We start from the raw sequence: 23,128 nt of genomic DNA on the forward strand, positions 1-23,128 counted from the left end.
ATTATTTTATTGGTGTGTTGATGACATGAGGTGCAGCATGTGATCACGCCTCTCTTCTTTAATTGTTTTTCTTTCGTGAGCATGATTCAGGTGGCTATGTTTCAATTCAAAACTGCCTAAAGATCAATTCTGTGGAGGAGAATAAATATCTGACACTCGCTTTTTCACAGCATGCCTTCAGAAATGTCTGTCAGGAACTCAAAGGCGAGGAGGAGGAGGAGGAGGAGGGATCAATAGCGCTAACTGAATCAAACGCACCTAAACACACAGCTTTCTGTTTTCAGCAGCATGCTGAACAGACTAACCGATGTTAGCATGAAGCAAACATGCTAAAACATGAACTAGCATTATAGTAAACAGGTTAAAACAAACTAGCATTATAATGAATATACTAACACGAACATACCAAGTTATTACAAAGTGTCCATCCTTTATAGCAATGTCATGAGGTTTTGTTCATTTCTCAAGGCAGCCATTTTCTTATATAACCTTCAAAACATAATCAAAATAATAAAAGGAATCCAAACATCCTGTTCGAAGCTGCGATAAATCACCCTCAGGCTCTCCACAGACAAGGAATGTGCAGAATCCTCTTGAGTCAAAACAGTGTCTGAAAAACATGTTAAATATTTAATACTTGAGTGTTTGTTGGCTGAAAATATTTGACATCTGGCAACCGAGATGGGAAACTATGTAGTGGATGTTAAGACCAAGGCTCCGTCCCAAATAAACACCCTGCTAGTGCACTGGTTTAGTTCACAATTCCTGCTGCAAGCTCACAGATAGTTAGTGTTGCTTCTACGAGAAGCATGGACCCAATTAATGGCTCTGTCCCAAATTCATACCTAGCATCTTACTAGAAAGGATAAACTACAAAATTTATGATTACTTCGTGTCCTTGCTTGAGCGTAGTCCATTTTAAGGCCATGTCAAAATTCAAATAGAATTTTAAGGCTTTGTTTGTATGTTAGTCATGACTTTTTTCTCCACTGAGCAATTCCAGCGTTATGGATGTGACACTTGAACTCAAAATGGCAACAAATGACCCAGTGCATGTTTTATCGTCTCCCAGTATTTAAACAGGTGTTGCATATTTTAAGGCTGTACCATACTGGAGAAGTGATAGAACAAGAACAATTCCCATAGTACATCTAGGGCATGCCAGAAAATGCCAATAAAAGATGCGTTATGGATGTGACAGAAAAAGTATCACTTTTCTTGGGTGACTGTACATTTTTATCAAACTCTGTGAAATCGTAAACCTAATGTCGAAATGGAGATATCCATTTGATAGAGGGGTCCAAGGTGAATATTAAAAAAAATCTTTGTTTAAAATATTTTGTATTTCATGCAGAGTTTCGGAAGGAAAAGTCAGCGTTATGGATGTGACGAAATTCCGTTATGGATGTGACGCGTCTGAAATAGACATGGCGCATGTTTAGAAAATCAGCAATTTAACCACCATAACCCTTTGAAAAACTCTCTAAATATCAGCTAAAACTATCAAAGTTCTTAAATAATATTTAGGATGGCTATTGTTTTGCTGTTTTGTGGATTTTAGCATACATTTCTGTGGCTTGTGGCAATAATATAGAATTGTACATGATCAAAGTTGATTTTAGCTTGGGGTTTACATTATCAGAAAGAAAGACTGACATATTAAGGCGAAGGGAACAATTGTTGCAACAAATTGGTTCAACTTATTCACATCTGTAAAATACAGGCCTAGGTGATATCTCTGGGAGTGGTTTTGATGTATTACATGTTGCTTTATTTTTGCATGGTGAGGTTGACATTTACATGGAATTGCCCCACTGTTTTTTTTTTTTTTTTCAGTGAGTGAACAGGATCCTGGTGAAAACCCGCACCATGGCTCACACACACAAGATGCTGGATACACACTTCAGGTTTCGGGCTGCAGGAACACACACGGCGAGGTGTCAGTTCTCAGTGCAATATACACACTGCTCATGTTATGGAGGTAACTCCTGAACACACTCCAGCCCCTGAACCTGGACGCAGTAAAGACTCTGTACTAGGACACCTTTTCTTCTCTTATCTGTTTTTTTTCTCTAACTTGTGGCACATTTCCACTGCCAACTCTGACCCCTGCTCTATAACACTACTCCTTTGTGTTAGGGGCCCTCTGGAGTCAACGAGGGTGAAAAAAAGGACTTCTGACATTCCCTTACAGACAAGGGCAGATTTAAACGGTGTAGGTGATGATTAACAGGGCGGAGCTATGCTCCTGAGGGAGGATGATTGACAGCCGGAGGGCACACAACTGACCCACAGCTTCTGACAGGAGTTTAATCGAGGAAAAAAGGAAATGGAAGAGAAAATACAGGGAGAAACATCCAGATTTCGATTGGTTTCATCTGATACCTGCTGACTTTTAATATCTGAATATTCATCACTGTTGAAATTAATATTCATAAGAAACAGAGCACAGTCCAATCAGTGTGGAGGGTTGAAATGTATCGTAGTCTTTACAGACAGACAAACAGACTGGATGGGTGGGTTGGCATTCAGACAGACAGACAGACAGACAGACAGACAGACAGAACAGAGCTTCCTGTATAAGCCACGCCCACTCCAAATGCATTGTACAAGAAAGATAGATCGCCAGACAGACAGACAGACAAACTAACAATATGGAGTGGGTATAAAGAGTCTACACACCCCTGATGAATTTGCAGGGTTCTGTGAAATATACAAATAGTACCAAAATAAGGAACAGGGGCGGAAAATGGATGCATAAGTATACACACCCCTTAACTAACACTTTGTTAAAAGTACCTTTTTCTTGTAATACAGCACTCAGTCTTTTAAAGTAAGAGTAACACATCTTGATTTGGCAATTTTATTCCATTCTTCCTTGCAAAAAAAGCTCTAGATCTCTCAAATTCAATCAGGGAATCTCCTTTTATACGGCCCTCTTCAAGTCATTCCACAGGTTTTCAATAGGCTTTGGATCCGGGCTCCGATTGGACCGTTCCAAAATGTTCATCTTCTTGGATTTGTTTTATTGTCGTGCTGGAAAATACACTTTTTCTTCATCTTCAGTTGTCAAAAAGAGGCCTGCAGCATATCCCATAGAATGATGCTGCCACCATCATGCTTCACCATGGATATGGTGTTCTTTCGGTGATGAGCATATCTTTTATATTTTCTGGAGACTTTGTTACACTTACTACTTATTTTTTGCAGTAAAACCCAGCGGTCTTCATTATGTTTTTTGGGTTTTTTTTTTTTGTCTGAAAAGTGTCTCTTACATCCTGTAATATGCTGCTTTTTTTTTTTTTTTTGCTTATTTTATTTATTTTTTTTTTTTACTGTCATGAAAACATTTTTCTGTCACAATTTAATTTTATGCTGGAAAACTAAGGTTTGGAAATTGAAAATGTTTATGTACTGACTGAATGTAGAAGTCGTAAAATAGTCATAAAAACAAGATTCTTTTGCACACACATATATACATATATACAGGATATACAGTGCCTTGCAAAAGTATTCATACCCCTTGAACATTTTCACATTTTTCCACCTTACAACCACAAACTTAAAAAGTTTTTTATTGAGATTTTATGTGATAGACCAACACAGAGTAGCACATAATTGTGAAGTGAAACGAAAATGATAAATGGTCTTCAAAATTTTAAACAAATGAAAATCTGAAAAATGTGGTGTGCATTAGTATTCAGCCCCCTGTACTCTGATACCTTTAAATACAATCCAGTGCGATCAATTGCCTTCAGAAGTCGTCTAATTAGTTAATAGAGTCCTACTGTGTGTAATTTACTCTCAGCATAAATACACTTGTTCTGTGAAGGCCTCGGTGGTTTGTTAGAGAACACTGAAGAACAAACAGCATCATGAAGACCAAAGAACTCACCAGACAGGTCAGGGATAAAGTTCTGGAGAAGTTTAAAGCAGGGTTAGGTTATACAAAAATATCCCAAGCTCTGAACATCTCAAGAAGCACTGTTCAATCCATCATTCAAAAATGGAAAAAGTATGGCACAACTGCAAACCTACCAAGACATGGCCGTCCACCTAAACTGACAGAGCGAGCAAGGAGAGCACTGGTCAGAGAAGCAGCCAAGAGGCCCATGATCACTCTGGAGGAGCTGCAGAAATCCACAGCTCCGGTGGGAGAATCTGTGCACAGGACAACTATAAGTCGTACACTCCACAAATCTGGCCTCTTTGGAAGAGTGGCAAGAAGAAAGCCATTGTTGAAAGACAGGCATAAGAAGCCATGTAGGGGACACAGCAAACATGTGCTTTGGTCAGATGAGACCAAAGTTGAACTTTTTGGCCTAAATGCAATGCGCTATGTGTGGCAGAAAACTAACACTGCTCATCACCCTGCACACACCATCCCCACTGTGAAACATGGTGGTGGCAGCATCATGCTATGGGGATGCTTTTCTTCAGCAGGGACAGGGAAGCTGGTCAGAGTTGATGGGAAGATGGATGGAGCTAAATACAGGGCAATCCTGGAAGAAAACCTGTTGGAGGCTGCAAAAGACTTGAGACTGGGAAGGAGATTCACCTTCCAGCAAGACAATGACCCTAAACATACAGCCAGAGCTACAATGGAATGGTTTAGAGCAAAGAATATTCATGTGTTCAAATGGCCCAGTCAAAGTCCAGACCTAAATCCCATTGAGCATCTGTGGCAAGACTTGAAAATTGCTGTTCACAGATGCTCTCCATCCAATCTGGCTGAGCTTGAGCTATTTTGCAAAGAAGAATGGGCAAAAATTTCAGTGTCTAGATGTGCAAAGCTGGTAGAGACATACCACAAAAGACTTGCAGCTGTAATTGCAGCAAAAGGTGGCTCTACAAAGTATTGACGCAGGGGGGCTGAATACTAACTCACATCACATTTTTCAGATTTTTATTTGTTTAAAATTTTGAAGACCATTTATCATTTTCGCTTCACTTCACAATTATGTGCTACTCTGTGTTGGTCTATCACATAAAATCTCAATAAAAAACTTTTAAGTTCGTGGTTGTAAGGTGGAACAATGTGAAAAAGTTCAAGGGGTATGAATACTTTTGCAAGGCACTGTACAAATAAAAAGCCATTAATACAAGCCACGCCCATTTTGAGGATGCTGTACAGGCTCCACCCCCCACTCAGAAAGTCATGTTTAATGATGACAGATGAGGGGTGAATTGACGGATCTGTGTCTTCACTTCATGTCTGTATTGTGATGTACAAAACAAGATAATAAAACTGTGGGTTTGTAATAAAGGTTTATAAAGCTGTTAAGTTAGATTTAAAGTTTTGATACATTTCAGTGCAAACTAACCCTGTTTATATGTACACTCACCGGCCACTTTAATAGGAACTTGTTGATTCTAAGATCCCTGTTCTTGGCTGCAGGAGTGGAACCCAGTGTGTTCTTCTGCTGTTGCATGCTGAGATGCTTTTCTGCTCACCACAGTTGTAATGAGTGATTATATGAGTTACTATATCCTTCCTGGCAGCTCGAACCAATTTAACCATTTTCCTCTGACCTCTCTTATCAACAAGGCGTTTATTTCCACCCACAGAACCGTCGCTCACTCACTCACTGTTTTTTTGTTTGTCGCACCATTCTGTATAAACTCTAGAGACTGTCGTGTGTGAAAACCCCAGGAGATCAGCAGTTTCTGAAATACTCAAACCAGTCCATCTGGATCAAACCAACACCCATGCCACAGTGAAAGTCACACTTTGAGATCACACTTTTTCCCATTCTGATGTTTGAAGTGAACATTAACTGAAGCTCTTGATTTGCATCTGCATGATTTGATGCATTGGGCTGCTGTCAAGGGATCGGCTGATTAGAGAACTGCATCAAACAGCAGGTGGACGGGTGTACCTAATAAAGTGGTCTGTGAGTGTGTGTGTATATATAAATATATAAATACGTATGCAATATATTTTCCAGACAATTTTATAGTGGAACAGTGCAATTTTTTTTCAATCAATTTCATCATTTTTTTTATTTAAAAATGTATAAACATTTTGTTATTTCATTTCAATTTAATAACCTGTATGCTTAATATTTTTTACAGAGCACATTAACAAACTAATCCTCTCTCTGTCAGGTATTTATTTCAGGTTTATAATGAGCGGCATTAAACCAATGTGTTGACCTCATTCTGTGTGTGTGTGTGTGTGTGTCCTCCTGTACTGAGCTGATAACAATTCTGTGTAATAACACAAATCATTAATCCCATGAGCAATAGCCTTAAATTAGCCAGTTAGCCACATAAGCCTATTAGTATGAAACATTTTTTCTTTATTTATTTTTTTGCTACCCACACTGAATTTCTAAATAATCCTTAGATTAAATGAGTCCATTAAACATGTAAAACAATGTTTTTGTCCAAGAAGTTTGATATCTGTGCTAGTCAGTAATGTACCCTGAGAAAATTATGCTAATTAAAAGTGTGTGAGGGTCTCCAACAGTGATTATTCTGAGCATAATAATAATAATAATAATAATAATAGGAATCGGTTAAATCCATGAGGAAGAACTTGAAATCATCCAGTTATTTTTTTTTAATGCAAGGCGTAATGTTTTTGTTTAAATGAGTCTAAAACAATGTCTTTGAGGCATGTAATATCTGAGGAATGAACCCTTGGAAAACAATGAGTACATAGATCAATAACAGTCTGAACAAACGGTCCTGCAATATAATTTTTTTTTTTTGTATGTATACGATTATTCACTTAATGATTTATAACACAAATCACTTAAACTCATAATGAATTAGCGAGATAGCACCATAAGCCTTTTAGCAATCCATTATTGTTTACCCAGAATGCAATTTTCGAAACGCGTCCTTGACGTCTTTAATGGAAGCGGAACAAATTAAATGAGCCCATTAAACATGAAACACTGGAATGTGATTTCTGCTAGGAAGTAATGAACGCTAGGAAAACTATGCTAATGAAATGCTAATTAAAACTGTGTGAGGATCGCTAACAATGCTAACGAAGCCCTGAAAATCTCAGAAAAAAAGTTTCCTTTTCAGGAAGTTAATAGCATAAGTCAGTCAGGCCTGAGAGGATTATTTTAAACTAGTCAATTAGCTAGACAAACCAATTAGCATGTCAGTTTTACCCATAATGCATTTCTCAATCCGTCATCACCTGACAAGATATAACGAATTCATTAAATGTGTGAGAATATATTATTTTTATCTCAGAAATGCTTTTGCTTTGAAAGTGATGCAAATTAAATGTGCTAACAATGCTAATGAAGTGTGAAGGGATGAAAATGAAACTGGTTTGATGTGGAGGCACAGTGTTGCTTCAGGAAGAAGAAAAAAACGAATCAAATGAATTAATTTATTAAACTTACTGCCTGGTTTCAACCTTTAAATCTCAAAATCTTGTTAGCAGGGCATTTTTAAAAGATACTTCATTTCTAAATACTATACACACTTCCACTTTGATTAAATAAGTCTATTAAATGATATTTTACCTCAGAAATGTAACCATTGCATGTGTACAACATTGCTAATCATGTTAACAAGGCTCACAGCTAAAGCTTTTCATCTCTTTATACAGACATATCAGCTAGCGAGCTAATCAGTTAGCTAGCATGATAGCTAGCTGATTGTGTGATAAAGCACTGGTTTATTCGATATCTAGCATGATAAAGACTTTATTTGGCAAGTAGTTATGGAACTAACGCTGATCTAGAGCTGGTAAACCTCCATTTTGGAAAGGGTACAGCGTCAAAACATCGCAGTACCTTCTGCATAATGTGTACGTGAAATGTTTTCCTCCGAAATTAAATAAATAGCAGTGTAAAAGATTGCAAGTTGGACAGAATGGTCAGTAGAGATAGGGTTTAATATTTTATAAACCTCCTTTATCCAGTGCCTTCTGAATAAATAAGCAAGTGTGCTTCTAAAGTCTACTTTGTTAGATTACTTAATCCCTCAAACAGCTTCAACAATGTAACAGGTTTAATATGACCAACACCCAGCAAATACAACGTATATACGACGTAGTGGTTCGGTAATCAGGGAAATACGTCGTCATTACGTAGTAGGCACGTCCTAACACAACGTTGTGCCAATACCTAACGACAACGTAGTGGTCATATGTAACGGACATGTTATCTGGCGACCATCCAGTGACGTATGTCCTACTACGTAGTCTACATGTTGTGTGTATTTTCTATTTGATGATCGATGTCTTAATAATTTGCTTTCGTACATTTTGTTGCATGTCTCTATGAATAACATTAACAATGTGATCTTGGTCTACTGATGAATTGATTGTATTTTAACTTTAAAATAGCGCTGAATGAGGCCATTTCAATGAAATAAAAGTTCGTAGATTCATGATTTTGCAGTTAGGCATGTCTTATCAGTTTATCTGCATTGTAACCCTCTAATAACTATTAGTGGTATTTTTTTTTTATCCAAAATCATGTTCGGTACACGCAAAACTTTAACTGAAGGAGAGGATTTTCACATGATCCGTGATTGCCAACAAATTATTTCCGTGACCCGTGATTTGAGCCTATTTCTATTCCTGTGATGTGTGATTGAGAATGTTTGTTTGTTTGTTTGTTTGTTTGTTTGTGACCCCCAGTGGTGGATCCAGGGGCGGGGTTTAACCCCCCTTCAGCGACTGGGGGGGATAAAAGAGTAAACACAACAGAAAGCTTGAAGCAAGCAAAATTACTCAAAATATGCTCAAATTCACTGAATGAACATGTACAGTTTCATTTTCCAGCGCACTGCCTTCGGGCCGCTCGCCGATGCTTTTCGTAGAAATTATCAATACAATCCCCGCCCCTCTCCCTGACCCCCTCCACCCTGTTCACTTGGGGGGGGGGGGAAAGGGCATATGCTGGCTGACCACTATCCCATCATGCTTTGTGGCTCCGGATCGTGTCGGTCTTTCAAAACCCATTGAAGGAGCGACTTCCGGCCTCCCAGTTGTTTTTATTGGTGCAGAGGGAAGGTGTTTGGTTATAATTGGAGAGCTTTGATCGACAGAATCTTTCAAGGTAAGAATGTTACCCTTGCTATTGTCGTCACTATGTGAATGTAAGGTGATTAAGTCTGACGATATATTATATGCAAATGTTATCGTTAAATGTTTATTTTAATGAATGTTAGTGTCTGAGTCTCCACCGCAGGAAAGCGCGTGTGGCACCATGTTTGTGGCGGATGATGAGCGCGTGGTGGAGATCATTTTATGAAAAGATAGAAACACTACTTGAATAAATGACTGACATTTGTGATCTGTCAGTCTGAATATCTGTGTAGTGGCATTCAGTACTAATTATATTACCTATGTGTGGTATTTTATCATAAAATCCAACCATTTTTTAAATGTATGTCTTTAATTCATAAATGCATAATGCACACTTGTTTTTATGTGGCCCATGACACTAACCATTTCCTTTTTGTGTTTTTATAGATTATCAGAGAAAGGTTCTGATGCGCCTAGATGAAATTGTGCAGAATTATCTGTAGGTATTTACCTCTTGCAAATATTTAATGTGTACATACATCACTTAATCTGACCATATAATGGTAAACAAGGATTTCCCAATTTATCATTGATTATAATTATACGTATTTGCAGGCTTGCGCTGCTGTGGCTGCAACAACTAAGGAGACGACTACTGTACCAACCCACCATTCATCTGATTCGGAAACCAGAGACAGCTGTTAGCTCTTTCACTGCTAGAATTTCTATTATTGAATACTGGTTCACCATTAAATATTTTCTAGAGCCAGAACAAAAATGATGGTTGGCATGCGTGTAAATATTGCAGTCAGTCTCTGTAGGTTTTTATGCCATTTTAGTGTAATGTAATGTCTGACCAGCCGCCATCATAAAAGTGCAGAATAATATCTTTAAGTTCCTTTGCATATTCATGATTACATTTGATTCAGGTAATGCATATATTAATCTTCTATTTCATCCTGTGAAACTACAACACATCACCTTTTATGTTTGTCAATTGTACTAGTACACGCGGTTTTATATATATATATATATATATATATATATATATATATATATATTTCACATTTCTAACCTAACCTGGCTGATGGAGCTATTTTTTTTGTTGAAATAAATGTACCGACTATGCAAAATATTGTTGCTTCTTCCATGTTTTCTGCATAATATTACTCAGGTTTTGTAAGGTAGTAGAAAGGATGTGAAAATGTAAGGTGGTGAGAACATGCCCATATGAGTGCGAAAGTATCCATAGTGTAGTGGGAAGGTCCCCATTGAGTAGTGGGAAAGTGGTGGGTATGTAATTTCTCTACGTAACTTTACGATGTAGTAAAAACTTTGCTGGTAGTCCAGAATTTTATGTAGTAACTATGTAAAAACACGACGTAACATCTACCAAACCACTACATTGTAAGTAAAATTGTTAGCTGGGCAGGAAGTGCACAAGGGCACATTTAAGAATGCTACTGGAACAGGGCAGATATCTTAACCAGTTTTAGCATTTAGTATTTTTTGTTGCTTTTTTATAAACAAGGTCAGTTCTATTTGGAACACAGCCCTTTAGATCTTGTCCCACGTCACCGCCTTATTTCTGAAATTCATTAGCAGTGGAACCCATTTAGCGTCTGAACCCTAGTGGGAACGAGGAAAATTGAAAACGCAAATTTAATTTTGCTCCCTTTACTTCCTGGGGAGTTTGTCCCTCTCGGCTATTAGCGCCGAGCCAAAGTTCAATCACAATTAGGCTGAAAATGAAGGTTGCTAATAAAAGAGTAGTGTGCACTAGTGACCTTAATACACTCTAATACGGTTGTATTCTCTCTTTCATTCTCTCTTGCTTCATTAAATAAATTAGCGGAGTCAAATGAAAGAGTCAGGGCGACAAGGACAACCTTCCTGTCCTGTGCTCTCGTGGATTTCACATCAACAGGAAGCACCCTGGGTTTTTAAAGGAAGGGGGATTGAGATGATCAATAAAGTGTGCACTAGATGAATGAACACAGCACACACTTTTCACACTGGTACAGCTGTGTGTGTCATGTGTTAATGTGCTCACAGTAAAAAAAAAAAACACTGTAGGCTTAACAACTTGAAAGTGTTCATGATGTTCATGGTGAAAGAGATGGGGAGAGAAAGAAAGAAAAAAGGGGAGGAAGTTATAAAGATGTATACAGTAAATGAGGATGAGAAGGACAAAATGAAAAAAGGGATAAACCAAGGAAGGAAGGAAGGAAGGAAGGAAGGAAGGAAGAATTACCTAATGAAAAAAAGAGGAAAGGACAGAGAAAGAGAAGGGTGGAAAAAAGAAAATGGAAGGAAGGAAGGAAAATGAAAGAGAATAAGGAAAGAAGGAAGGGAGGGAGGAAAATGAATAGTAAAGGTATAAAGTCATTTGAAGAATGAACATATAAAACATACATTACTCTCGTATTTATTTCAGACGTCTGTCGGTTATGTGATTTGTGATATGTATTGTACACTATTTAGCAGGGGCGGCACGGTGGTGTAGTGGTTAGCGCTGTCGCCTCACAGCAAGAAGGTCCTGGGTTCGAGCCCCGTGCCCGGCAAGGGCCTTTCTGTGTGGAGTTTGCATGTTCTCCCCGTGTCCGCGTGGGTTTCCTCCGGGTGCTCCGGTTTCCCCCACAGTCCAAAGACATGCAGGTTAGGTTAACTGGTGACTCTAAATTGAGCGTAGGTGTGAATGTGAGTGTGAATGGTTGTCTGTGTCTATGTGTCAGCCCTGTGATGACCTGGCGACTTGTCCAGGGTGTACCCCGCCTTTCGCCCATAGTCAGCTGGGATAGGCTCCAGCTTGCCTGCGACCCTGTAGAAGGATAAAGCGGCTAGAGATAATGAGATGAGATGAGACTATTTAGCAGATCAAGTCAAATTATCTTAGAAAGTGGAATTTTGTGGAATTTGTTCACATTCCTGAAGTTCTATTTCAATTTCAGTTTCATTTCCCTTCAGCTGCATGCAATTCTAATTCCAATTCCGGGAAGTGAATTAGAAATTACCCTACATTCTCAATTCAATTCATGAATGTACTGAAGGAATGAATGGATTAAGGGATGAATGAATGAAGGGAGGAAGGAAGGAAGGAATGGATGAATTAAGGAATGAATAGATTAAGGAAGGAATGGATGAATTCAGGAATTAAGGAATGAATGAATTAATGGATTAAGGAGTGAAGGAAGGGATGGAGGAATTAAAGAAGGAAGGAAGGAAGGAAGGAAGGAAGGAAGGAATGGATGAATTAAGAAATTAATTAAGGAATGAATGGAATGAGGAGAGAAGGAAGGAAGGAATGGATGGATGAAGGAAGGGATGGATGAATTAAAAAATAATTATAATAAGCAATGAAGGAAGGAAGGAATGGATGGCTGGATGAATTAAAAACTTAATGAAGGAATGAATGGATTAAGGAAGGAAGGAAAGGATGGATGAATTAAGGAATGGATGAAGGAAGGGATGGATGAATTAAGGAAGAAAGGAAGGAAGGAATGGATTAAGAAATGAAGGAAGGAAGGAATGGATGGATGGATGAATTAAGAAATTAATGAAGGAATGAATGGATTAAGGAAGGAATGAATGAAGGAAGGAAGGAAAGGATGGATGAATTAAGGAATGGATGAAGGAAGGAATGGATGGATGGATGGATGGATGGATGGATGGATTAAGAAATTAATGAAGGAATGAATGGATTAAGGAAGGAAGGAAGGATGAATGAATGAAGGAATGAATAACTGAAGGAAATAAGGAATGAAGGGATAGATGAATGAAGGCAGGCATGAATGAAGGAAGGAATAGATTAAGGAATAAATGAATGAAGGAAGGAAGGAATTCAGGAATGAATAATTAAGGAATGAATGGATTAAGGAAAGGATGGATGAATTAAGGAAGGAAGGAACGGATTAAGGGATGAATGAATGAAGGAAGAAATTAAGGAATGAAGGGATGGATGAATTAAGGAACGAATGGATTAAGGAAGGAATGGATGAATTCAGGAATTCAGGAATTAAGGAATTAATTAATTACTGGATTAAGGAGTGAAGGAAGGGATGGAGGAATTAAAGAATGAAGGAATGAATGAAGGAAGGAATGGATGAATTAAGAAATTAATTAAGGAATGAATGGAATAAGGAAGGAAGGAAGGAAGGAAAGGATGGATGGATGGATGGATGGAGGAAGGGATGGATGAATTAAGGAATGAATGAAGGAAGGAATGGATTAAGCAATGAAGGAAGGAATGGATGGATGAATTAAAAAATCAATGAAGGAATGAATGGATTAAGGAATGAAGGAAGGAATGGATGGATGGATGAATTAAAAAATTAATGAAGGAATGAATGGATTAAGGAAGGAAAGGATGGATGAATTAAGGAATGGATGAAGGAAGGGATGGATGAATTAAGGAAGGAAGGAAGGAAGGAAGGAATGGATTAAGAAATGAAGGAAGGAATGGATGGATGAATTAAGAAATTAATGAAGGAATGAATGGATTAAGGAAGGAAGGAAGGAAGGAAGGAAGGAAGGAAGGAAAGGATGGATGAATTAAGGAATGGATGGAGGAAGGGATGGATGGATGGATGGATGGATGAATTAAGAAATTAATGAAGGAATGAATGGATTAAGGAATGAAGGAAGGAAGGAAGGAAGGAAGGAAGGAAGGATTAAGGAATGAATGAAGGAATGGATTAAGGAATGAATAACTGAAGGAAATAAGGAATGAAGGGATAGATGAATGAAGGCAGGAATGAATGAATGAAGGAATAGATTAAGGAATAAATGAATGAATGAATTCAGGAATGAATAATTAAGGAATGAATGGATTAAGGAAGGAAAGGATGGATGAATTAAGGAAGGAAGGAATCAAGGAATGAATGGATTAAGGGATGAATGAATGAATGAATGAATGAATTAAGGAATGAAAGGATTAAGGAATGAATAAATGAAGGAATTAATTAAAGAATGAATGACAGAATGAATGAATTATGGAATGAATGAATGAATGAATGAATGAATGAATGAATGAATTCATTCATTCATTCATTTAAAAGAAAAGGAAAGAGGAACAGAGAAATAAATGAATGAAGGTAGTTTCTGAGAAACCAGAAGAAAACTGAAACATTTTTTTAAAGGAAATCAGGAAGGGGGCTGAAACACCAACTCATCTTGTACCAACAACCCAGCCATGGTTAAAGTCCCAGAGATCTGACTTTTCCCCTCCATTCTGATGTCTGATGTGAAAATTAAATGAAGTTCTTGACCTGCTTCTGCATGTTCTTATGCATCGCACTGCTGCCACATGATTGGCTGATTGGATACCTGCATAAATAAATACCAGGTATACAGGTGTTCCTAATAAACTGAGCGAGAGAGAGCTAACAAATAAGTAAGGACAGAAGGAAATAAACCAGAATAATATTATGAAGAGGAGAAAAACAAATGTTAGTAAGTAAAAAAGAAAGAAACAAAAGAATGGATGGTTAGTTGGAACAGAGACCGAAAAAAGAATGAGAGATTACAGTAATTGATAACATTTATTCTGCAAGTTGAATTAAAATCCTAGGGATCAACAAAGACACGTACAGGAGGAAGCACACATCATTTCTTGTCTCAATCATTTGAGCAAATGATGTCATTAAGCAATTGAATAAGAATATCTAGATAGAAGGGCATTAATGTGTGACACTTGTGAGTATCTGAGTGACGTTCTGGCATGTGGTGGTGGTGTTTTTCCCTTTCTTAAAGAACGAGTACTCATTTTTCATTTTCCATTTCACTTCCATATGGTGCAGAGTGAGATCTCTCCCTCGAGTGTTGTGCATTAATGTTAACCATGCATAATATCTCAGCACACTAGCGCTCTCATTTATCACACACACACAGAGACTGAAGTTTCACGACCGCATTAACACAACTTCACAGTATGATGATAATCTGAGCCAACGCAGCAGTGTTCAGTCTCATACAGGACTCTAAACATGGGCGTCTTCAGGGAAACGCCGATGATCGGAAAGACAAAGTGTTTTTTGAACAGATGATCTGTAGTTATTTATGCAAACAGTTTTGTCCCTGTAGATGGAGACGCCAAAAGTCATGTCGACATGAAAATGTCAGCTTGACCAGATTAAAAGGACAGACCGCAGTCAAAACCCATTAAACTAGACAAGTTTGTCTTCCTGTCTCATATAAAAAAGTACTAACACTCTGTTCCTGGCCTAATTAACCAAGTGTAATCCTCAGAAAAAAAAATAGCAAGAGGAATCAGCTCCACTTGTTTATTATTATTGCCTTTAGATGAGTACTTTTAAGTCAGAAATTATAACCAGACTGGAATTTGGTATATTTTTTCCCCTCCAGTGTTTTCTGAATGTATTACATGTTTCCCCTGTGATTTCCCAGTATATATTCCTGTGTACTGTATATTTTTCCACTTGATTCCCAGTGTCTTTCCTTCTGTATTTGGTATTCCAGTAATTTCCCATTTTCCATTCCAACACTCCTGTGTTTTCTCCAGTATTTTCCAGTATATTCCCAATGTTTTTGCAGTTGTATACATTATATTCCAGTGTGTTGTTCCAGTCTTTCCCCAGTATACTATATATCCCAATATATACCGTACTTCAGCATTTTCCAAAATACTCCCAGTTCTCATCCTGTTCTTTTGCAGCAGTTCCTGCTGTAGTAATAATTTTGTCCAGTGTTTCCCCAACGATAAAGTTTTTCCTCAGTGCCATCCCAATATTTCCCCAGTTTATTTTCCAGTCTTGCTTCCAGTCTTTCTTTCCATATTTTCCAGTATATTCCCAGTGTTTTTCCTCTGGGGTTTTCCCAGTACATCTTCTAATATATTATATGGACACAAGTGTTTTACTGGGAAATACACCACTCGTATTTTTCATACGAGGTCCATCAAGGACATGGAGAACCAAAACCGTGACATAAATCTGTATCTGTCATTCATGAGGAAATCGATGAATTGTTTTGATAAATTTGGGGACTTTTTGTTTGTGAATGTGTCGATATAATAAAAAGAAAATCACATGTTGGCTTGAAGATATGAAGTTTATCTTCTCATGTTGAAAAACTCGCATTTTTCATATGAAATACGGTACATCACGGATCTGAGTGACATATTTAAATAATATTGGCTAGTGTTGAGTGGTCTATCAGATACCGTACATTCCATTCAGCTAGCATGATATTGAATGAGTCGAAGATGAGTAGCTGAATGGACTATATCTGATAGATCACGAATAAAAGCCATTATTATTATTATTATTATTATTATTATTATTATACATACACACTCTCTTCACATCAGCATACTCAAAGGCCAATGCTAGCTTACCCGCAACTCGGTGCTATTAGCACGGCAGTGCAGTCACCTTCCAGCCAGTGTAGTGTTAGTGAAGGCCAGTGCTAGCGCAGTCAAGCTGAATATTATTATTATTATTATTATTATTATTATTATTTTCCCTATGTAATTTACTTCATTACTTTTAAAATCAACATCGACGACGACACACAATGGAGTGACCTGGCAGCCAAAATTCTCTCAAAATCTTCCACTTTATTGAAGCAAACCTTGTGGCCATGTTTTTTTTACAAATTAAGATAAGATAAGATAAGATAAGATAAGATAAGATAAGATAAGATAAGATAAGATAAGATAAGATAGCCTTTTATTATCCCACAAGGGGAAATTTACATTGTGGGATAATTAAAGGCTAAATTGTCACAGTCACTTGCTAGCATGGAAGTTTTACATCTCCGACGTGTCTCTTTTCCAGTTTTTTGATGTCCATTGAATGTTTTTCTCTTGTAAATATGTATGAAGAATATATAATGAAACTTTGGTAGCCATTCAGCGCGTCTTTCGTTTCAGTTTTCAGTTTATTATTTATTTAGTGCTTAAACCTAGCAGTAGCACTGGATTAGCCTCGTCTTCTCTGTTTCCTGGTGGAGAAAGAAATGATTCTGCACACATGCAGCAAAAAAAGTTTTGCCACCGGATATTTGCATGAGCTCTGATGTGTGACGCCATGTTGTCTTGACAACGTGCAATATTGTAACAATTCTCCACTGAGGAGAGTGGCGTAATACATGTAGGATAAGCGATATGTTAACAATATTGCATGCTATCAATAAAACTGCTAGAAGGGAACAGAATACATTTTTATTCAATGGAAAAAGTGTCCTGTATGTATAATAATTCCTGATATTTCACTCCAATGACGTCACTCCCAGTATTTTCCCGCTGACTAGATGCTCGTTGTCAAAATGGTGAACCGATTCGAAAATTCTTTTGATAAACTTGCGTATTTTTTGTGGATGTGTCCATATAATATAAAGATATGAAGTTTATCTTCTTGTGCTGAAAATATTTTCATTTGTTTGCTTTGCTCAGTCATGAGTATAAACATTCACCACTCTAAGATAAACTTTATATCTTCACATAACCATATAATATCCTCTAAATATATTCCAGGTTTTCTTTTAGTATATTTCAGAATATTCCCTGTGTTTTGTTTTGTTTTTTTGCAATGGTTTTGCTCAGGGATGTTTGTGTATTCCCACTGTATTTCCTCTGTCATCCCAATATTTTCGCATATAAATTGCTATTCTAATATTTATTCCAGTGTTCCTTTCTGTATTTTCCAGTATATTCCTAATGTTGTTGCAGTGATTTATCCTGAGTGGTTTTCCAGTGTTTTCCCATTGTTTCCCAGTGGCACTGACTGTTTTCCTCAATGCCATGCAAATATTTACCTCCGCCACTTTGTTGGAGGAGGTTATGTTTTCGCCTCTGTTTGTCTGTTCCCAATGTAACTCAAAAAGTAGTGATCGGAGCTTGATGAAATTTGGTGGAAAGGTGAGCCATGGGCTGAGGAACAATTGAATATCTGGGTAGGCAACAATCCGGATATGTATGTGGATCAAGGAAAAAAAAAAAAAAATATATATATATATATATATATATATATATATATATATATATATATATACACGGTACAGTGCTCAGTGTAAATGAGTACACCCCCTTTGAAAAGTAACATTTTAAACAATATCTCAATGAACACAAACAATTTCCAAAATGTTGAAAAGACAAAGTTTAATATAACATCTGTTTAACTTATAATGTGAAAGTAAGATTAATAATATAACTTAGATTACACATTTTTCAGTTTTACTCAAATTAGGGTGGTGCAAAAATGAGTACACCCCACAACAAAATCTACTACATCTAGTACTTTGTATGGCCTCCATGATTTTTAATGACAGCACCAAGTCTTCTAGGCATGGAATGAACAAGTTGGCGATATTTTGCAACATCAATCTTTTTCCATTCTTCAACAATGACCTCTTTTAGTGACTGGATGCTGAATGGAGAGTGATACTCAACTTGTCTCTTCAGAATTCCCCATAGGTGTTCGATTGGGTTCAGATCAGGAGACATACTTGGCCACTGAATCACTTTCACCCTGTTCTTCTTCAGAAATCCAACAGTGGCCTTAGATGTGTGTTTAGTCATGTTGGAAAAAGTGCACAATGACCAAGGGCACAGAGTGATGGTAGCATCTTCTCTTTCAGTATAGACCAATACGTCTGTGAATTCATGATGCCATCAATGAAATGCAGCTCCCCGACACCAGCAGCACTCATGCAGCCCCACATAAGGACACTGCCACCACCGTGTTTCACTGTAGGCACCGTGCATTTTTCTTTGTATTCCTAACCTTTGCGACACCATACAGTTTTGAAGCCATCAGTTCCAAAATCATTTATCTTGGTCTCATCACTCCAGAGTATAGAGTCCCAGCAGTCTTCATCTTTGTCAGCATGGGCCCTGGCAAACTCTAGGCGGGCTTTTTTGTGCGTGGGCTTTAGAAGAGGCTTCTTTTGTGGGCAGCATCCATGCATGCCATTCCTCTGCAGCATACGCCGTATTGTGTCACAGGAAATAGTCACCCCAGTTTGGCTTTCTGCTTCTTTAGATAACTGCAGTGAACTTGCATGCCAATTTTCTTCAACTCTTCTCATCAGAAGACGCTCCTGTCGAGGTGTTAACTTCCGTGGACGACCTGGGCGTCTCTGTGAGATTGTTGCAGTTCCATCTTTCTTAAATTTTTGGACCACTTTTGGTACAGTATTCTGACTGATAAGTAAAGCTTTGCTGATCTTCTTGTAGCCTTCACCTTTGTGGTGTAAAGAAATTATTTTCTTTGGGGAATTCTGAAGAGACCAGTTGAGCATCACTCTCTATCCAGCATCCAGTCACTAAAAGAGGTCATTGTTGAAGAATGGAAAAAGATTGATGTTGCAAAATGTCGCCAACTTGTTCATTCCATGCCTAGAAGACTTGGTGCTGTCATTAAAAATCATGGAGGCCATACAAAGTACTAGATGTAGTAGTTTTTGTTGTGGGGTGTACTCATTTTTGCACCACCCTAATTTGAGTAAAACTGAAAAAATGTGTAATCTAAGTTATATTATTAATCTTACTTTCCCGTTATAAGTTAAACAGATGTTATATTAAACTTTGTCTTGTCAACATTTTGGAAATTGTTTGTGTTCATTGAGATATTGTTTAAAATGTTACTTTTCAAAGGTGGTGTACTCATTTACGCTGAACACTGTATATATATATATATATATATATATATATATATATATATATATATATATATATACAGTTAGGTCAATATTTGTTTTTTTACCTGTTTACTGAAACATATTCAAGTTATAGTTATATAATAGACATGGACATAAAGTCCAGACTTTCAGCTTTCATTTGAGGGTATCCACATTAAAATTGGATGAAGGGTTTAGGAGTTTCAGCTCCTTAACCTGTGCCACCCTGTTTTTAAAGGGACCAAAAGTAATTGGACAATTGACTCAAAGGCTATTTCATGGGCAGGTGTGAGAAATTCCTTCGTTATGTCATTTCCAGTTAAGCAGATAAAAGGCCTGGAGTTGATTTGAGGTGTGGTGCTTGCATTTGGAAGATTTTGCTGTGAAGAAAACATGCGGTCAAAGGAGCTCTCCATGCAGGTGAAACAAGCCATCCTTAAGCTGCAAAAACAGAAAAAAACCCATCTGAGAAATTGCTACAATATTAGGAGTGGCAAAATCTACAGTTTGGTACATCCTGAGAAAGAAAGAAAGAAAGCACTGGTGAACTCATCAATGCAAAAAGACCTGGACACTCACAGAAAACAACAGTAGTGGATGATCACAGAATAATTTCCATGGTGAAGAGAAACCTCTTCACAACAGCCAACCAAGTGAACAACACTCTCCAGGAGGTAGGCCTATCAATATCCAAATCTACCATAAAAAGAAGACTGTATGAAAGTAAATACAGAGGGTTCACTGCACAGTGCAAGCCACTCATAAGCCTCAAGAATAAAAAGGCTAGATTGGACTTTGCTAAAAAACATCTAAAAAAGCCAGCACAGTTCTGGAAGAACATTCTTTGGACAGATGAAACCAAGATCAACCTCTACCAGAATGATGGAAAGAAAAAAGTATGGTGAAGTATGTACAGCTCATGATCCAAAGCATACCACATCATCTGCAAAACACAGCGGAGGCAGTGTGATGGCTTGGGCATGCATGGCTGCCAGTGGCACTGGGTCACTAGTGTTTATTGATGATGTGACACAGGACAGAAGCAGCCGGATGAATTCTGAGGTATTCAGAGACATACTGTGTGCTCAAATCCAGCCAAAATGATTGGTCGGCGTTTCATTATACAGATGGGCAATGACCCAAAACATAAAGCCAAAGCAACCCAGGAGTTTATTAAAGCAAAGAAGCGGAATATTCTTGAATGGCCAAGTCAGTCACCTGATCTCAACCCAATTGAGCATGCATTTCACTTGTTAAAGACTAAACTTCAGACAGAAAGGCCCACAAACAAACAGCAACTGAAAACCGCTGCAGTAAAGGCCTGGCAGAGCATTAAAAAGGAGGAAACACAGCGTCTGGTGATGTCCATGAGTTCAAGACTTCAGGCAGTCATTGCCAACAAAGGGTTTTCAACCAAGTATTCGAAATGAACATTTTATTTACAATTATTTAATTTGTCCAATTACTTTTGAGCCCCTGAAATGAAGGGATTGTGTTTAAAAAATGCTTTAGTTCCTCACATTTTTATGCAATCATTTTGTTCAACCCACTGAATTAAAGCTGAAAGTCTGAACTTCAACTGCATCTGAATTCTTTTGTTCACAATTCATTGTGGTAATGTACAGAACCAAAATTAGAAAAATGTTGCCTCTGTCCTTATTTATGGACCTAACTGTATATATATATATATATATATATATATATATATATATATATATATATATATATATATATAGAGAGAGAGAGAGAGAGAGAGAGAGAGAGAGTCTGTTCCCAACATGACTCAAAAAGTAGTGAACAGATTTGGATGAAATTTGGTGGACAGCTTTAATATTATCCTAGGTTCAACATATTTTATTTCGATGTTGATAATATGTGGCTTGGCGGAAGTATGCGCTCCACTCTACTGAGCACGGGCGATTGCTCTAAGACAACGAAGGAGGCTCAGCCTCCTCTAAAAATGATGAACATCGTGTAGGATGAATTGCGCTAGGCTTATATTATAGCCGACCTTATAACATTGCTATTTCAGATCCAGAATCATAGAAATATATGTGCTCAACCCAACTACAGTGCGAAATCATTCCCTTATAACTTTAATGTGTGCGTGAGTTTTTCCCCCTCGTGACAGCACGATGCAGCCCAGCCTCAGTGGGCTTCAATGGCATTTGGGAGCTATGCGCTTTTCAATCTCAAAATGCAAGACGGTTATTGGACAAATACTGCGAAAACGCCCGCCCACGGAGTCTCACGGACTCCCAGCCTCAGTGGACTTCAGTGGCATTTGGGAGCTCTGCGCTTTTCAATCTCAAAATGCAAGACGATTATTGGACAAATACTGCGAAAACGCCCGCCCACGGACTCCGAGCCTCACATGGGAGGGACATGGTAGTTTCCACGAGGAGACTGGTGATTGGTGAAAGCGGCCTGATATTTTCTTTGATTGACAGCTCGTATCAACTATAGACAGGCAGCGGTGAATTTCAGTTCAGCCCCATGCGGATTCGCAAGTGCTGTGGTGTATTGTAAGAGATCAGCTTACATTTCGATTTCATTCATTACATACGGTTTCTACCAGCTTTTTTAGTTTGTATATATTTTCATTGTAAATAAAGTGTAAATATAGTGTTGTCAGGTTTGCTATCTTAGTTCCAGAAATGTCGTTTATTTGAGTGACTGAACTTGAACTTGAGGGGGCTAGTCAGCTAGCAAGAAAGCTGCGCACGGATGCCAAGCTTTGCTGATTTAATTTTGGCGAAGCCATTTGCCAGTCTTCCTTTTGAGGAAAAAATTAAAATTAAAGAGCAGGGTAGACCAACGCCTCAAATTGACTTGGTGAAAAAGGTAGGGAATAATACTCGTTCCTTTCAGCTCTCCTGGTACGAGAAAGTGAATTGGCCAACAGCAAGTGACCCACATCAACAACAGTAAATAGGCTACTTTAGTAATATGTCATGGATGGACCAAAAATATAGAATCTATTTAAAATGTTTATGCTGAGTATATTATATTGGAATATATATTTTTCTGGATATGAATTAAACACAGCTACAATTTGGAAAATATTTTTAAACAAAAACACAGCCGAGAACATTTCACACTACAGACCTGGATTAAAAGTGAAGGGTTATCAAAATTGTCAATAAAACATTTCTCAGTCAAAATAAGTAAAATATAGGGAAAGTGTCATTGAATGAAATGTGTGGCACCCAGCTCTATGTTTGGCTCCCCAAGGTCAGTGCTTGTGCCTATTCCAGAACACTCTGCTGTTACTGCTGAGGTTCCTGACAAAGAGCTGCTTTCAATAATGATCAATTTTTAAACAACATGCCACAATTTTAAAATATAAAATGTTAAAATATACCCCCCCCAACACCACCATCATGTATATTGGACAGTAGGCTAATGGGCCAAAAGAACCTGTTATTTCACAGTTTGTGACCCTGCCAACAATCAGCCAGATCAGAGGCAAGAGTATGGGCA

The 23,128-nt window shown here is 37.8% G+C and overlaps 1 protein-coding gene across 2 annotated transcripts in view; it reads left to right on the forward strand.

Moving 5' to 3' along the window:
* The window catches only part of gpc5a (glypican 5a), a 212,950-nt gene extending 202,935 nt beyond the window's left edge, over nucleotides 1-10,015 (forward strand). The window contains exons 9-10 of one of the 2 annotated variants that reach the window (XM_060898433.1): nucleotides 9,455-9,506; nucleotides 9,623-10,015. In XM_060898433.1, the coding sequence (XP_060754416.1) occupies nucleotides 9,455-9,506; nucleotides 9,623-9,788 (218 nt within the window). In that variant the 3' untranslated portion in view covers nucleotides 9,789-10,015. Of the gene's footprint in view, nucleotides 1-1,836; nucleotides 3,550-9,454; nucleotides 9,507-9,622 lie in introns of those variants that run through there. The other variant, XM_060898434.1, reaches the window with a different exon arrangement.
* The last annotated feature ends 13,113 nt before the right edge of the window (nucleotides 10,016-23,128 follow it).

Source organism: Neoarius graeffei, chromosome 18 (genome assembly GCF_027579695.1).
Source record: "Neoarius graeffei isolate fNeoGra1 chromosome 18, fNeoGra1.pri, whole genome shotgun sequence".
Classification (NCBI taxonomy): Eukaryota; Metazoa; Chordata; class Actinopteri; order Siluriformes; family Ariidae; genus Neoarius; species Neoarius graeffei.